Source organism: Momordica charantia (genome assembly GCF_013281855.1).
Source record: "Momordica charantia cultivar OHB3-1 chromosome 8 unlocalized genomic scaffold, Mcharantia_2.0 BLBB01000008.1, whole genome shotgun sequence".
Classification (NCBI taxonomy): Eukaryota; Viridiplantae; Streptophyta; class Magnoliopsida; order Cucurbitales; family Cucurbitaceae; genus Momordica; species Momordica charantia.
Window position 1 is genome coordinate 28,611,178 of NW_028275166.1, and position 17,519 is coordinate 28,628,696.

At 33.4% G+C, this 17,519-nt stretch overlaps 2 protein-coding genes across 5 annotated transcripts; one reads left to right on the top strand and one right to left on the bottom strand.

The window, feature by feature from the left end:
- Window positions 1-307: 307 nt before the first annotated feature.
- Window positions 308-9,131, bottom strand: PEL1 (Eukaryotic release factor 1 (eRF1) family protein). The gene is made up of 16 exons (XM_088127876.1): window positions 8,857-9,131; window positions 8,579-8,661; window positions 7,834-7,912; window positions 7,047-7,121; window positions 6,843-6,899; window positions 5,982-6,027; window positions 4,572-4,647; window positions 3,179-3,254; window positions 3,024-3,056; window positions 2,822-2,890; window positions 2,504-2,610; window positions 2,330-2,402; window positions 2,154-2,192; window positions 1,020-1,114; window positions 827-933; window positions 308-556 (listed from the first exon to the last, which is right to left on the bottom strand). The coding sequence occupies exons 1-16, from the start codon at window positions 8,905-8,907 to the stop codon at window positions 483-485; spliced, it is 1,140 nt and encodes a 379-aa protein (XP_087984002.1). The 5' UTR covers window positions 8,908-9,131; the 3' UTR covers window positions 308-482.
- A 786-nt stretch (window positions 9,132-9,917) lies between these two features.
- Window positions 9,918-15,291, top strand: LOC111014103 (18S rRNA (guanine-N(7))-methyltransferase RID2). 4 transcript variants are annotated; one of them, XM_088127226.1, is made up of 11 exons: window positions 9,918-10,059; window positions 10,188-10,310; window positions 10,953-11,118; window positions 11,581-11,656; window positions 12,144-12,227; window positions 12,346-12,401; window positions 13,368-13,424; window positions 13,929-13,978; window positions 14,125-14,277; window positions 14,617-14,752; window positions 14,933-15,291. In XM_088127226.1, exons 3-11 carry the CDS (start codon window positions 11,020-11,022, stop codon window positions 15,086-15,088), a joined length of 867 nt encoding a protein of 288 aa, XP_087983352.1. In that variant the 5' UTR covers window positions 9,918-10,059; window positions 10,188-10,310; window positions 10,953-11,019; the 3' UTR covers window positions 15,089-15,291. The 4 variants fall into 4 exon arrangements, with proteins under 4 accessions (XP_087983352.1, XP_022144412.1, XP_022144414.1 ...); XM_022288720.2 differs by having other exon boundaries at window positions 11,000-11,118; XM_022288722.2 differs by lacking the exon at window positions 10,188-10,310 and having other exon boundaries at window positions 9,932-10,059; window positions 11,000-11,118.
- The last annotated feature ends 2,228 nt before the right edge of the window (window positions 15,292-17,519 follow it).

A 17,519-nucleotide genomic window follows, 5' to 3' on the forward strand; every position in this document is an offset into this window, starting at 1 on the left:
TATAATTAATTGATAACAATTATCATTAATTTACAAAAATATTACTAAAAATAATTTTTTTAAATTGATATTCAACTTCCAGATCTACTACCAAACACATATAAAAAAATATTTAAACCATAGAATACAACTTTTTTTCATCGAATCCATTGTTTTCGGATCAACCAAACACACCCATAATTACTTCGAAAAACATTTCTGAAAAATAGATTACATGACATAAAAACTAAGACGGTTATATTTTCAAGACAAATTTGAAAATAAAGAGGACCATTCCAGAAAATATGACTTAATATGTGAGAGTTGCTTGGCAATAAGACATACACTTTGTGTATACATATATAGGCTAGAATGTTTATTCAATCTACAAATTAGAACAATACAGAGACAGCAACGTCTTATTACATGCAGACCAATGGCCGAAAACTTAATTTCTTTTAGGGAAAAAACAACTTTATAAAAATTCATCCACACAACAATAATTACATCTCGATGTCTTCGAGCTCTGGTAGCGGAAAACGTAGAATTGCTGCAATGCCAGTTATCTGAGCTAGTTCTGTACATAGCAACATATGGGAAAGAAGAAAGGAAATAAGACACTATACGATGTAATCAACAAGGGTATGATTTCTATATTTTGTAATCTTCAGGGGTGTTTCTGCAATCATAGAGTTATGATCACCACCAGAATGTGATTTATAACTATCCTTCTATCCCTTCTAATTTCTCCTCATTCAGAATCCATTCTCCTAAACGTGATTTTAGGTCTGTTGAGAACTACTAGCAGTCTACCAAAAGAATAAAAGCTACACAAACGCGTACTTACGTTCTCCGGAGACGTGCATAGACGAAAATATATGGACGGCACCTCCCGAATCCCTAACTGAATCAACTAAATTGACGTACCTTTGTCGCACCGTTATATCGTTATTCCTGCAGAATGTCATGTTATTCGAGATTAAAAAAAAAACCATGCGATAGATAGTTATAAAGGAAAATCGTTACAAGGGAAACACCACCTGAAGAGATCGTCGGTAATGAGAAGCGTTTGGATAGCCATTCGTTCATGGGCAACCTCGACATGCTTCGGTCCATAACAAGCACGGTCTGAGTCCTGAACAATGGCAACAAGGAGTCAACATAACAGAGATGAGATAGAAGCAGTATGAGAACCGGCATGTGCAAACAAATTAAGAAAATAGGCAACCTAATTTTCTGAGGGCATCATTTAGGCCAAGCAGAACCACATAAACAATTTTAGATCAACTACAGCATGAAACGTCTCCTGCCTCACTCAAAGATACATATCAATGCTCAAAATGCACTGTTATTTCATGAACGCTTACCGAGCAGAAAACAACTGTCCAGAGAAACTGGCCTTACTTGTCCTCAAAATACCGACATCTATGGGATTTTTACGCATTTTCAGAGCGAAGTACTCTTAAAATAACTCAGAATGGTATGCCAATGCCTCATTCATCCTCAATATCCTTGGTAAATTTAAATACTTCTAACAGAATACCCTCAGCTTCTCTTAGTTTCCATTCCATTCGTGTGTGCTACACAGTAGGATGCAGGACCAGTAGACCAACCACTTGTCAAAAAATAATATGAAAACACCATTGAGGATGACATTTAGACATTTTTTTGTGTTCATACCTCTAGTCTAGGTTCACATTTAGAAAAATCCTTGGCTCCTTAACGGTGAGGACCAAATCTTGTCCTCACCTCCCTTGAAAATTTGACAACTCATTAATTTTTATAAAAAGTTTCTGCTTTTGGATTTCTCTCTTAGTTGACAAATATTTAACCATGGTAATGACAAGATTGCTCCTTAAGGACCAAGTATTTTCCTTCTTCCAACTCTAAATTAATTTAATTTCAGCCCGAATTAAGTTCGTTACATATGATAATATCCACTTAAAAACTATCCATCATTCATAATTTGTTCAAACTTCTCCTTTTCATAATAGGCATCACGTGACCGATGCCCCATACATGCAATCTCATAAGCTTATCTTAATTAAAGTAATAAATTTTCAGACAACCATGATATGTTAATACATGAACAAAAAGGTCCAAAATCATTATCAATATGTGATATGTTTAACAAAAGTAACTTCAATGTAAAAAACCTAGAACTGGAAACTCACATTTGAGAGCATGCTGAAGAAAACCTTTAGCGCTCGCACCTAGATAGAAGAAACGGGGGTAAAGAATAAAACGAAAAATTAACTTGAAGAGGATGCTAACGCGCACTACTGCAAGGTTGAATGCATAAAGCTTGCAATAAATAGCATACACGAATAAAATATAAATGTTAAAGAACCTCTTGAGCTGCTTTAGTGTCTTTTATCAAATTCATGACGTTTGAAGCATCCAAGACTTCTCGTAAACTATGCCTATCAAGAAGAGATTACGAGTAACTACTTTGAGATATTGCATGTCTTAAATTTCACTTAAATAATTTAATTCAGCATCAGAGAAAGAAATAAGATCAAACTTGTATCCTGAGCTTGTATGTACAAGAACTACACGTGATTTGTTCTCAATAATAGGTCTTAGTTGTCTTCTTTCAGCTTCCAATAATAAGTGCCGATGGAACTGGTCCTGATGCACAGATACAAAACCAAAATAAAATGAAAATAAACTACAATGAAATTCGAACCGTAAGAAAAAAAGAAAAAGAAAAATAAAAAAGAGAAAAAAAAAAGATAATGATTAGTGTATGTCATCGTCTAACAAGATTCACTACCAAAAGCATGTTTTGAAGTTCTATTTATAAATATTTTAGAGAGATTGTTTTGGATTTACCGCAGACCTTTGTAAATCCAGGACTAGCTATCACTGCACAGCGTACGACATTAAAATCAACATACTTCAAGAAAGCCTACATAAAGCACAAAAACCAGTTAGAACTTTAAAGACCATGCATACTTTTGTTTATTTACGTGAGAATGTATTCAAGACATCACAATATTTATTCAAGGCCTGCAAAATATATGAATTTTGATAAGGGTTACCTGCAAAACATTCTCAAAGAATTTATTCAAGGCCTGTGGAAGAAAAATAAAAGTTGGTGGTATCAGTTTCTAACCAACTAACAACTAGAACATCATTGTCTTTTACAGTTGATCTTGCGAGAAGTGAAAAGTTACTCCAGCTGGCAGAATCATACCGACTCATAACCAGCAATAGCAGGCCCATGCTTGCGAGGAATTGAAGTTTCTATTCTGGCTCGAGTAATTGTCATACTGTTACACACAAATCACCATAATAATATTTAGACTTGATAAAAAAAACAAAATCACATGCATAGCATTGCAATATTTAGGTAAAGACTCTTCACAGAAAGTGAACGTTGAAAAAATAAATTGCTCTTTTTATTGGATGCAAAGGAAAAATGAGCCGGGGAACATAAAAAGAAATGCAGGAAAAGAAATAGTTAAACTGTGGAAGAGTATCAAATTTCAACTTCTGGAATCACTTCTTTCATATTTCCTTCCAAATATATAACTTAAAATAAATTTTTAGCATCAAAATCATTTATACATGTAAAAACATTTAGATATAATTTTTTGAATGCAGGCCCCCACTAACATAAATAATGATGTTTGGACAGATCTTAAACGGGCATGTGCGGTGGAAGTAACCAGCCTATCCCATGGGCCTTTCTAATCACCCATTAACCCCATCCAGGTAAGTATAAAAACATTCAAAAAATATATTTGAGATATTTAAACAAATGCATCCTTATCATGTATGTGTCTTTGTTTTCAAAAAATAATGTGTCATCTTGTCGATCGCATGTTTGTGTTCGTACTTCTTAGATGAAAGAGGTAAAAGCCAACAAAAGCCAGAGGAGTTATGATAACTCTTTCCAATGGGCTCAGATCATATAGTAATTAGAGAAATTAGACAGCCCCTAAGAAGAAAAAAAGAAAAATATTACTCCAAATGACTCACACCAAAGGACCCTCTCCTTGGGAAATTATATTTCTTCCTAACCATACTCCCCAAGTAAATAGTAGTTGAACAAAGCGATTGTTGGTAAAGAAAATTATTGTATTCTTGTGTTTTATTGTTAGAGAGGAATTTACTTCTGAAAGAAAGACAAGGGCCTATAATTAAATGATTTTTTAAGAAATCCGAAGAAGTTTTCTGGATGTTTTTAAGGATTTCAATTTTATTGTTTTTAAGCCTCCCTTTGGAGTTCTTGCTCCAAGAAGTTTTGTAATTATTCCCCCACCTTCATAGCCTTCAATTGGATTTTTTCTCCCAAAATCCTGGGAGGTTTTTGTATATTACATTCCTGTCAACGAAACATTTATTATCTACAGACAAAATAATAATTGACAACAGACCAGGATTTTCATTAATAACAAAGATTCCATATTAAAAATAGACAACAAGACCATGCAAATCTTCAAATAAATCTCTATACATGTTTCCAGAAAAGCTGAGGGTAAATTGGTTAATATAAACTCCATGCCCATCGATATATCAAAATGACTGCTCACATATATTTTATGTGGAAAACCAGAACGTTATCCCAATAACAACACAGGTACCTTTTTCCAACAAGGAGAACATGTGCCAATCCTTCTTGCATCAAAACCACAGCCAAATCAGCACTAGCGGCAGGATCTGAGGGTATAGAAGTCAACTACCATTCATCAGCCACCTTGAAATATGCTAAATAGATAGCAATCAAAATTCTAATAAAGGCAATGCCTATCTTTGCTAGCTGATCACCGTCTAATAATTCTAAAGAAAAATTGAAAATTTGATGTCCAAAAGCCCCAACTATTTCAAATTGAAAATTTGTTCTTAAATGTTTTATGCTCTTGTAATGTTTGGAGATGGTTCTTTATTTGGCTCTTTAATCCTTTTCACTCCCTTTTGGGGGTTTGTATCCTTGATCATTTTTTTTTGTTTCTTGTTAAAAAAAACTATATATATACATATATATATATTTTTAGTTCTCCCCACTTCCAATTATACATGACAAAAGCAAAGAATACAAGATCCTTGTTCAACGATATTGGGGAGGAAACCATTCCTTCCTTCAATACTCCTATGAAAATTTATCATCCAAGGGAAGCTGCTAAATACAATGGTATTTGCAAAACTCACAATTGGGATAATAATGACAATCTTTTTAAAGTTTTCAGAGATGTATGGATTATTCTTCTTGAAATTAGACCTCGAGGATAATTAGTATCTTATAGAAGTTTTGAGAGAGCAAAAGAAATCTCAAAGATCGGCTAAATGAATTCACCTTCCTCCGTCAACCATGATTCAACTTTGTTTGAAAATAAGTCAGTTTCTGATGGTCCTTTTCATGATTATGTAAAGGGGTTTCATTCTCATGGCATTATTCACTCAAAAAATGATGATGAAGCTGTCAAAGTAGCTTTAGAAGAAGATGAAGGATTCTCAGAATTTAGTGTGATGATTCTGAATTGGAAAGGAATATTGATGATGTCTCTATCAATCTAAGTGATTTTGGGCTAGTTCTTCCTTTACCGAATTGTAATTCTTCAATCAAGGAAGCTACTAATGACTTCAAAAATATTATTGAAGATCTTTCTCATTTTGATCTTGAGATTTCCTTTGAAGAGGGTTGAAAGTTGAGTAAATAGTTGAATCTAGTTTCTTGGATCTTTTAGCAGGAGATTGAAGTTTTTTTTGGAGCAGGAAGAAATTTATCATGCAAAGAGCTCAATGGGAGGGTTATATTTAATGGCTCTTGAATTTGCATTTTTTGAGGGCCTCTGTTATTTTATTTGTTCTTTTTTGCAGCCTCAGTTTTCAGCAGATTTGAATTTTTTTCTTAGATTTGTATTTTCTTTTTTTGTTTCTTTTCGCTCCTTCTCAAAGCTTGTTTCCTTTTAACAGTTATTGTTTATTTTCATTTGATCAATTGTTTAAAGAATTAGAACATGACAAAAGCAATAGTAATTTATCTAGAAACATACCAGAAGCTTGATGGAGTACATCTAGAGCAAAAGAGTCCCAAACATCCTAGAAAATGTGCAAACAAAGCAACCTGTCAGTATTAAGAAACTTTTTTTCTACAATAAAATAACTTGCGTTGATATTTGAAAAGTCACAACATAGCAGACATTCAACTCCTTATAGAAGTATTACAATAGACTATGTCAAAGAATAGTCCTAAAATTTGTTAGACCAAACCCCTCAATGGCTCAATAAGAACTGGTTGCAGAGGATGAATAATTCTCAAATTCTTTAGGAAGAACACACCAAAAAGCCACGTGATGTTTATAAACTTTAATTTCATAGTTCATGCAAATATTTGGAAAAATAAATTAATAACAAGTCAACATATGTGGTAAAGAATATAGTACTGGCCTCTGATTCCAAACATCAAGCTGTTGTAGATGGAAAAAGAATACGAACTCTTTTCTCAAGGAAGACAAAAAACTGCAACAAAACTTTTCACTTATGTTGTGGAAAGTTATCTAGAAAGCTCAATTAAAACTCTCTTTAGGAGTAAATAAACAGCCCCCAAAAAACCCAAAAAGAAAGCTATATAAGATATTATTGTTGGGGAGCAAAGCTCAAACTCCCAGTTATAAAAAAAAAAATATAAGATATTATTGTTAACCAACTTAGTGCAACAAGTTCTAATACTAGATACTATCTTTTATAAACCAATAGCTATTTTGAGAGCACCTTTCAAAAATGTACTGCGTATTAAAGGGTCTTCTTTTTATGGAGGGGATGCGTTGCATGCAGAAAAACGCCAATTTGGGAAATGTGCAGAGATTGAGAAGTTATATGTCACACGATGTTCAAAGGACAAAGGAAATTTTTACCTTTCTCAAAACAAATGGCCGGTTCAGCTCAAGTTCTAAAGTATGGTAAGCCCCTATCTGAAATGAAACGTTAGTAATTTTAATAAGCTCAATCATCTCTGAATACCCAACGAACAAATAATGATACTAGATGGCTAATCTTTTAGTAAACGAATCACTTATATTGATAACAGCAAAAATTGACTAATATCATACTGTAGCTACCTTCACATATTCATTTTCCAGAACATTTCTTCCACGTATCCGCAAAACAGATCCAACTTTGTCATAATCTGCCACCTAAAAGATGTTCCGTGTGAACAAAAATTATATGGGAGAGCATCTTCAAACAAATACCAATATATGGATTGTACACAAAATGAATGCTGAAGGGGCATATGTAAGAGTATGAATGCATAATGCCAAACTAAAAAATAATAATAATAATAATAAATTATAAAAAAAAATATTATTTATATTATTATTACTATTTCATATTTCTGAGTAACGGGTTGTCGGATTACAATCTGATGTTTTAACAAAGTTCTATAAGGATATAATGGATAAAAGATGGTCTTGGTTGGTTTATAAATCCATTAGTAGTATCTTGGTATCCAAAGTTTGGGCGAATTTCCTACTTCTAATTAGAAGTTTTAGTTGAAAACAAATGGAGTTGCTACTTCTAATTTGTCTCGAGTTCTAATGTGTCTCTTCTAGGAGTATTTCTCATCTTCTTCTTTTATAATTTACTTTTTACATACAAATGAATTCTTTATCTCATATAAGAAAAACCTACATTTATAGAATAGCCAGCGGGAGCTCTATATATCCTGGGAGGTGCTTAACTAGCCCGAGCACTACCTTTTACGTTTTAACAATAAATAATACCTTGAACAAAAGAATAATGCACTTAAACAATTGGACTCACGGAATACTTCAAACGGCTCTCACAGGATCACCGGATTTTACATTCCTTTTACCATGCCAATGCTTAGTTGTTAGAAATTCATACCTCCTCAACTTTTATTTCTAGCTTGAGTTTCACTCGTTCTGCATCTCTTCCTCCAGAAGCCATCTCTCTGATGACTTTCCTGTCATCAATCATATGCATGCCAAAACAATGTACAAATAAGAATGCTAGAAAACTAGTGGCAGAATTCATTCTTAACCCTGTACTTAGCTCATACTAAGTTCAACAAATCAATTTTAACATTTAAGGCTTTAACTTTCAACTTAATCAAATTGGACCCTAAACTTGAATAAGCAGTTAAATTAGTATCCTCAATTAGTTTAATTTTCATTCTTTTTATTTTTAAGATTTGTGGCTAGCTATAAGCACTATTTTGGATAAGACAATTTTTGTATTGGTTCTTCTAGTCGTGTTTAGCTATATTTGGGCATTTTTTTGGCTTTACTTTTGTGGCTAAGTTCCTATATTTTCATGATTCGTCCTGGCCACTTTCGTAGTTTGATTTTTAGTGTTTTTTAAAGAAATTTGTGTAATTTATTACTTACAGGCGATAAATTTTTAAATTTAGTTTTGAGGAAGTACTAATTTCATCACTTAGGCAAGTTTAGGGCTAAAAAATTCAAAGTTCAAAGTTGAAAATATAGTCATTTAACTAACTGCTGGCGTTAAAAATTATACTTTTTTTCCAAAATTGTGTCATACAGACAAACCCAGATTAAAAATTGTACTAAAACAAGAAAGATTAAATTAGAAATAAAAAGAACTCGAGCATTGCCAAAGGAGATACCTAACAGTAACAGCCATAACAGTGTCTCCCGGAGCTATCAAATTGAACGCATGCCACAGATCATCTGAATCAACTGGCACCATCTGCCAACAAGATAGCCACAAAAATATGTTGCTCAATTGGCTTCCACATAAAAATTTTCCGACGAGAAGAATCGCGAAATATATGTTTTCATTCAAATAAATTTATTTACAGAATATAAAACAAGGAGATTAAACTTTCAAAGGGTGGCGATAATAATGGAATTTTCACTCAATTTCAACAAGTTTGGATAATACCTTGACGCTCCCAGGTCCATTGGATTCAAGCTGTTTACGTACGATCTTCATGATTCCACCAGAAAGCTGCTTGTTTTTTTTTTCAATATTTGCTTCGGTGCCTTTCGTTTCTATAGTAACCAACTTCAATTCACAGGGTAATTAGGCTAAAATCAATCAGAATGCCCTAAAACTTAAATTTTAGGTTTGTTTGAGCCACGGCAGACGTAGAAAGATTCTTTTCTTTCGTTTTTTTTTTTTTTTTTTTTTTGAGAAAGAAGTAGAAAGATTCTTGTTCATTAAGAAACGAGATAATTTTCTGCAGCTTATCCATGTCAGATTATATTAATCTATATCTATGCTGCATAGAAAAAACTTTATCCCTACTTTTCCCTTCAATTAATATTTTCTCTATTATTTTAAATTTAGAACGACAAAAAATAAGTAGAAAGGAGAAAATTCAAAATATATATTTGAAAATAAGTAGTTGAGATAAATTTGAAATTTAAAACCATCGTATTTTAAACTTTAATTTATTATTATTATTATTTTAAAAATGGCATAGATAATCGCCTCAGTAATTGATCGAGAACCACTAAAGTGATTTTGAAAACATTTTGAGAACATTCAAAATCACGTATGAAACATTATTTTAATATTGAAACGATTTAAGTGATTATAGTATTTTCAAAATCATCATGTCAACTGGAATATATACTCTTAGAAATTAATCAAACTACAATCTATTTTTAAAGTTAAGTTCGAATCTCTCCCACAACTGACCCCTACGATATGGGTAGAAACAGATTCGACAAACGTGAGGAAGCTATTGCAAGGAGAATAGATTGATCCTTTTGAGATTTGTTGAATTGTTAACGAAATCAAAATGTTGCAAGAATATGGTGGGAGTAATCTCTTTTGAAAAAGTGGATAGGAAAGTAAATCGATGTGTAGATTCGCTTGCTCGTAGAAGATACGAGATTCGGGAGAGTGAAAAGTTGAGAATTTAATATCCCTAGTTGGTTCAGTCTTCTGGCCGAGAAGGACATTTATGTGTGTTAATGAAGTTTTTGTTTAAAAAAAAATAAATACCACAGTCTTGTTTCTTATTTTTATAAATTTAAAATTTAAATTACCAAACATTAGGTTTGTTCATAGTATTTTTCTATTCGCCTCCTCGGCCGCTTACAGACCCCTCCTCTTCCCGCCGCGCCGCTCGCACTGGTAAGTAAAAATTCTTCCTCTTCCTAAATCGTTGCAAAACCGGTAGTCCGATCGGTTCGGATGGTCAGACTAAACCGAATCACCGAACCCATGTTCACTCTCGGTAATTGAGAGTCCTAAATTTGTAGTTTTAGCGTCCTCTCTCTAGTCTCGAGTCTCTCTCGCGCCGCTGCCATTCGCTTGCCGCCGTCACTGCAGGAACTCTGTTCGGAGTTGGTCTGCTACCGTAGCCGTCGTAGAGAGCAAATTCGGTAACAGCAAGTTTTTTTCTTCTGATTTTTGTCTCTTTTTACCTTCTATCTATCGGAAATCTCGATCCTATGGCTGGAGACATCAAACTATAATTGTTTACTGGGTTTTCTCCACATAAGCAAATTAGTTTTCTGGTGTGTATTTATATCTACGTAGATGAGTTTGAGTTCTAGCAAACTTTTTGGTCTCATTCTGTTGTTTATGAATGATTTTCGTCAATAGGCAGCTACTCTGCTCTTATGGAAGTTTCATTCACTTCTCATGGCATTCACTGAACTTGTATTTATATACAGAAATTTTGATGGTTCATTTATTTGTTTGCCTACATTTTCTTTTGTGTGTTAAATTGTTAATTTTGAGCATAACCAACTTCGCTAAGCCCACGAACACTCCATTATTATTAGACATATTGATGGTTCTCACTTTTGACACTTCAAAATCTTACTCTGTATATTTATCGTGGGGTTTTTAAAGCAAAAAATATTTTGAACATACAAGGTGGTTTAGGACCACTGACAAACTAATTGTCAAATAGAATTAGTATTCCATAAATGAGGCTGTATAATATTATTTTGGGCAAATAAGTGTGGGGAATATTGAATGGAATCAGCTCAATCGATGATCTTACTTGTTGAATGTAGGTTTTAGAGTTTTGATACCTTTGGAACTCCCTTTTTCTATTGCATAGATTTTCTTCCGTGCTTGAATATGACGTCAAGACCAGAACTGCAAGCTCCTCCCGAGATATTCTACAACGATGCTGAGGCTCGAAAATATACTTCATCCTCCCGTATCATTGAAATTCAGGCATGCTTGCCACCATCTCTAATTAATGTCTTTTACAGCATCAATTTTGTTCTAGAAAGTTGTAGTAACATGTATGTAGCTCAAAAAAGAACATTTTAGTTATTGAATAGGACTTGTAACGAGGGGGGCCCCTTTGGCAAGGGCTTTTGATCTCTTGGTCATACTGGCTTAGAGGTCTCAAGCTCGAACCTTCAGGTGAGCTTGATACAAAAAACACTTGATGTCTCTTGGGTTTAGGCCTTGGGGGGCACGGGTGTTCTGGGTGTACGGGAGCAAAGCTTCAACTCCCAATTATAAAAATTAAAAAAAAAAAAAGGATAGGATTTGTAACTGGTAAATTTAATTGAGGCTACTGATTTTGTCTCTGGTTTCTAAAAGTAGGGTGGTGGGTTTTTGGGAGGTATAGGAGTGCTTTCTCAATGCTTTTTGAGTTTGTTTATTTGTTTTTTGGTGTGTACGAAGGCAAAGCTCACAGATAGAGCACTGGAGCTTCTTGCTTTGCCTGATGATGGAGTTCCCAGACTGCTCCTTGATATTGGTAATTTTCTTTCTCTACATGCAAGATTAGTCTCCAAGCGTTAAAAATGCAAATATGGGTTGAAGTTTATATCTCTCATGGGCTTCTGAAATTTTAGATCGTAGAAAAGGGATGGACATGAATAGACTGAATAGTGAAAGTGACATACTATTTCACTTTCAAGCATTGGATAATTAATATTTTGCTTTTCCATGTATCCTAATCGATTAATTTGAGCATAAATCTTCTATTTCTATTTCCTTCTTTACATGAATCTTTTTAGTTCTTTTATGGAAGTCAACGTGAAGGACACATCCACGTCAGTATGACGTGGCAATAGACTATAATTCGTTCCCGTACTTGATAAAATAGAATTGGACAATTTCCAAAATGATGTATTATGCTAATTAGCTTTCAGATATCACGCTTCAATATTTTTTTAGTAGTTTGAAGTTCGTGTATGCCTTTGAAAATATTATTCTGAATGAGTATGTTCTGTGATTTTCAGGGTGTGGATCGGGTCTGAGTGGAGAAACATTGTCTGAGCATGGACACCAATGGATTGGTTTGGATATCTCACAATCAATGCTAAGTACGTGAATGATTAAAATAAATTTGAATAAAAAGTAAAGGATGTTTAAATATTTTACTTATTTCCCGGAACTTTATTCAGTTTTCCTTCTTAAGAATGCTGTTTTAAAAAAATTCAGATGTTGCATTGGAGCGGGAGACTGATGGTGACCTTTTACTTGGTGACATGGGTCAGGTACTTCATTTGTGAGATTGCGAGCAATCTAGTTTACTGTTAGTGGTTCCATTATCTTTAATATAGCTCTTCCTTATTGTATTTTGATGTGTTGTCTTTGCATGATTGGTTGCATGTCGAATGGAGTTGTGCATTTAAAATATAAACTTTTATGCTGCATAAGGCATAGTTGGGTGAACATTGTTGAAGAAGAGTGATTCTTTTTTTTTGGATAAGAAATCGAGATTTCATTAGAAACATGAAATAATATACAAGGGCAAAGGGCAAACAAAAACAAGCCTACCAAATGGGGACCCACCTACAAGGAGGGATTCCAATCCAAAAGAATGACACTCAACTAGTAATTACAAAAGTCTTAGAAATCGATACCCACAAAGAAGGGTTAAACCTAACTAGATTCCAAACTTCCTCCCAAGATATCTCCTTCCCGAAATATTCCTATTCCTCTTGATCCAAATACCCCAAAAGGAGGAGAAAAAAAAAAAAGTCTGCCACAACAAGGCCCCTGTATCCTGAAATGGGGGCAGAGCGAAACCTCCTCCACCATCGCCTTACACTTCCTATTACAAGCCAAGAACACCCCAAAAATCTCCAGCTGATCTTTTATTAGTGGATTCATTGTTCCATATTTATTTTTGCAATATTAACGTTTTCTATCATTAAATTCAGTAAAGATTGTTTGTTGCAACACAATCAACTACTCATGTATTTATGTAAGAAATGTCATTAAATACAAGTGATTTATCTTAATATAAAAGAAAAAATAGAAAAAGATGCAATAGTTTATTTTTAACTATTTTCATTAGGTATCATTTGTTATATTGGAGCCCCTTTTTGTTTTAGTTTGACGCTTTTTGTTGGGCTGTCTTTTTGTATGCTCCTTTGAAAGCCTTGCTTTCATTAAAAAAATAAGGAAAAATAAATAAATAAAGTTCCTCAATCATTTGTTCTTGCATTATGGTGCAGGGCTTAGGAATTCGTCCTGGAGTTATTGATGGGGCTATTAGCATCTCTGCAGTTCAGGTTTGCTTTTCTTCTTGGTTCGTGCTTATGAGGTCATTTATTTTCGTATGGTTATTGTGGATTTTTGTTTCAACTTTACCCCAAATGTTTAAATCTGTATTATTAGCAGGATCTTGTCTCATCCTTTTTGGTTCCTTCTTGCCTCGTCCTTTCTGATTCCTACTTTCAAGTTTACATGACCAATTTATTGGTTTTTGGAAATTTTAAGAGTAGTTCTTAGATAATTAGGATTAACTAGGTGTTTGTTAAAAAATAAGTTGATTATTTGAAGAGCACGTCTCAGTTTATTTTTAACCTTAAAAGTTCCTCTTAAGAAGTGCTTCTCCGAAACAGTTATATAAACAATTAGTTTCTTTGTTAAATATCTCGCTTCAAAACATATTTCATTAATTAATATACTTGTATAGATAAGGAGAAACCAAAGGCTTCTGCATAGTTTTCCCTTCATTTACCTTAACGTGTTGATATTCTGTTCTCTTTATTTTATTTGTTACAATTTTACAGTGGTTGTGCAATGCTGACAAATCCTGCCATAATCCGCGACAAAGATTAAAGTATGTCTTACAAACTTCTCTCCATCTTTAAGAATAATCTGTATGCTGCTGACAGATGATTTTTATTCACAAATCAAAAACATATTCAGATGATCTTATTCTTTAGATTTCTCATTGTGTCAAATTTTTTGCTCAAATCATTATAGGGCCTTCTTTGAGTCGCTATACAATTGCTTGGCAAGGGGTGCAAGAGCAGTATTGCAAGTTTATCCTGAAAACGTGCACCAACGCGAGTTGATCCTAGGTTTTGCTATGCGTGCAGGATTTGCTGGTGGTGTGGTAGTTGATTACCCACATAGGTATGTGTTTGATTTTTATAAAGAATAAACGTGTTGTAAAACCATAGTTCAAACTTTTTTACATTGCATTTGTTCATCTTGAGTTTTTTCCCTCTGATTTGCTTACCAGTTTGTATGCCATTATATTAGTGGAAGGGTATGCATATGCTAATTTTGTTCTCAAAGGAAAGAAGTTGCTAGACGAAATGAAAAGCATAGCAACAAACAAAGTGAAATCGTATTGTCATTCATTCTAGAAGGATGTCAGATTTTTCATTTGTTTGATCGAGTTGATTATTGAGTCATCTTATTATGGGAATTTGGATGGATCTCTAACTCAAGCATGATATTGGTACATAGCGCGAGGAGTAGAAAAGAATACCTGGTGCTTACGTGTGGTCCGCCATCCATTAGTTCGAGTGTTCCAAGGGGAAAGGATGAAGATTCTGAGAGCTGTTCTGATGATGATATTGGTGAAGATGATGAAAATCAAACCGTATGTTCCCATGCTGTCTAATTTATTCCCTTTTCATATAAGGATAAAATATGTATAGGTAGTTTAGGCAATGTTGCTGAGAAGCCATGAAACAAGTAATGTTATTCCTATGTTGTACTGTTTTTTGTTCTGAAAAACTGTCATAAGTTTTGAGTCCGATTTTCTTCGATTCGGTTGTAGGTTCGTATGGCAGCACCGAGAAAAAGGCAGAAAATTACAAAGAGAGGGAAAGGAAGAGAGTGGGTACTGAAGAAAAAGGAACAGATGAGAAGAAAAGGGAATGCTGTGCCTCCCGACTCTAAATACACTGCTCGGAAACGTAAGGCTCGTTTTTGACTTTGAGTATTATACATTTTTCTTTTTGCTTTTGGCTCTTGTCCGAAATTTTTTTAAATCAATAGGGAGAGGGAAGATTTTAAATTACTGTGCTTTGATTGAATACTGACAATTTCTACCATATATATTGTATATGGTGTGTGCGTTGAAATTTTGTAGTATTTACAATGTATTATTATTATTATTACTTAGTGTTCTTTTAACTCGAAGTTTCACTTTAGAAGATTTGATATATCGACTTTGTTACAGAAAAAAAAATGCATTTTGTTTGGTTAATAAGACATGTTTGATTCCTAGATTTTTGCTTTTTTTTTTTCTCCCCAATTTCTTCCCCCTTTCAATTTATCTAAACCCTCGATTGATTCTCATTCGTCTCCCATTTCTTCCATGAAAGCTCTGTTCGGATTTGCTTTCTATTTCTGCCTCACGACTCGGTAGGTTTTTTGTCAAATCTATTTCTGTTTGGAAGAACGAGTTTTCAGTAAGTTGTTCTTTTACTAAACTCTTTTTATAAGAAAAAACAAACAACATAGAAACACATTCTCTGGAAGAAAAACCCATATATAAAAATTACGACAGTCGAACGCTAAAAAAATCACAAGCTTGACAAAAAAAAAAAACCTCACAAAATTGAAGGAAAAAAAAAACAAAATCATTCGAATAATCATTAAAAACCTTTAAATTGCATGAAATAATCCCGGTCCGGGATTGTTGTATCCCGGGCCAAGATTCATCCAAATTTGTTTTTTCAATTATTATGGTACACGCAATATTTGCCATCTTCCTAAATTAAAATTCCGATTTTGACCCGAGATTTATGCAATTTACTTTTTATTTTTAATTAAATATGGATTTATGCAATCTTGGGCCGATATTATGCAAATTCGATTATTCGATTTAGATTCATAATTTATTCTTCAAATTAAAAAAATTAGATTTTTTTTCTAATTGATTTGAATTCTTCACATTTAAAAGTTGATTTTTTGCCTTTCATATTAGATTAAAATTAAAAAGATGGTGTGATGTTTAAGAGGAGACATTGGTGGAGGAAGTAAAATATTGCAGAAAACTTTACTTTTTTTGAAAAGCAAGGACATTTTGATAATTTTACAGGGACTAAAAATGATAAGAGTCACAAATCCAAATAGAATTATGAAAGAGGTCAAAAATTTCAATTTCTATGCACTATCACATTATTAAGAGACGGACCAACAATTTTTTAGGCAATTTTTAATATATGATCCCTCCCACAACTGATTTTAGATTTATGACCCGCTTTTGAAAAAAACTAATATGTGACCCCACTTTCCCTTATGACTTCTTCAATTTTTTATTTTTGAAAAAATAAACCTATGTTTTACACATTTTTTGAACTTCAAAACAAACAAACATCATGTTTTCATTGTCTCCACCTTTTCACAGCACACTTCTATATCAAAAAAGTGTATTCGTAAAAATATTCACACAGTTTTAACATTGGAATAATCTGAATCGGTTTGACTCAAAAAACATCCTATTAGAAATTCGGTTATAATTTTATTATTAAAATAATAATTTTAGTTTATTATATAAAAAATTAAATACTGTAATGTGAATTTATTAAAAAAAATCGTCACTAAAATAAATATATTCAAATAAAAATAAACATTCTTTAATTAATAATTAAAGCAATTATGTTACACTTTCAACAATTTTGCTTTAAGATTGTTGAAATTAATTGAAATATTTACCCATGCTCATATTCTGCTTGGACAGAGTTGTTGGAAAAAAAACGTGGTCCGCATTGAAGTTATATTGCACCAGGATTGAATAATTCAATCCCGCGTTCAATCTCGGTGCAATTTGGTTTGGAACATGATCCAGGACACATCCCCGACTGATCTCGAACCAAGATTGGTCTGAGACATGTCCCAGACTAATCCCGAACCAAGATTGGTCTGGGACAATCCGGGATGAGCAATTTTTTTTTTTTGTTAACCATTTCTTATCTCACCTAATTTTATTCGATTTGCAGGATTGAGTACGAGATTGAATTTGGAAAACGATTCTTCTGTTTTCAATATCTGGAAATCTAACACTAAGTAATGAATTTTTTCGAAGATTAGAGCCAATAACCTCGCTTCTTCCGAGATCTGAGACGACGACGATGTTGGTTGGTGATGATGGATGCAAAACGTTGAAACAAATGGAATAAAATGTTCACTGTGGATAGAGGGAGACAAAGGATCCGAGAATAGTGAGGGAACGGAGGGAGACGAATGGTTCGAGAATATAGGTTTAGGGTTTTAATTTGGGGAATGTAGGGAGGGGAAGAGTCAATGAGAATGAGGTAATAAAATAATTTCATTTTTACCAATTTTGAAAGGGGTTATAAATAAGGGTGGCTATAAATTTTTTTTTAAAAGGGAGTCGTAACTCCAATTTTAATCAG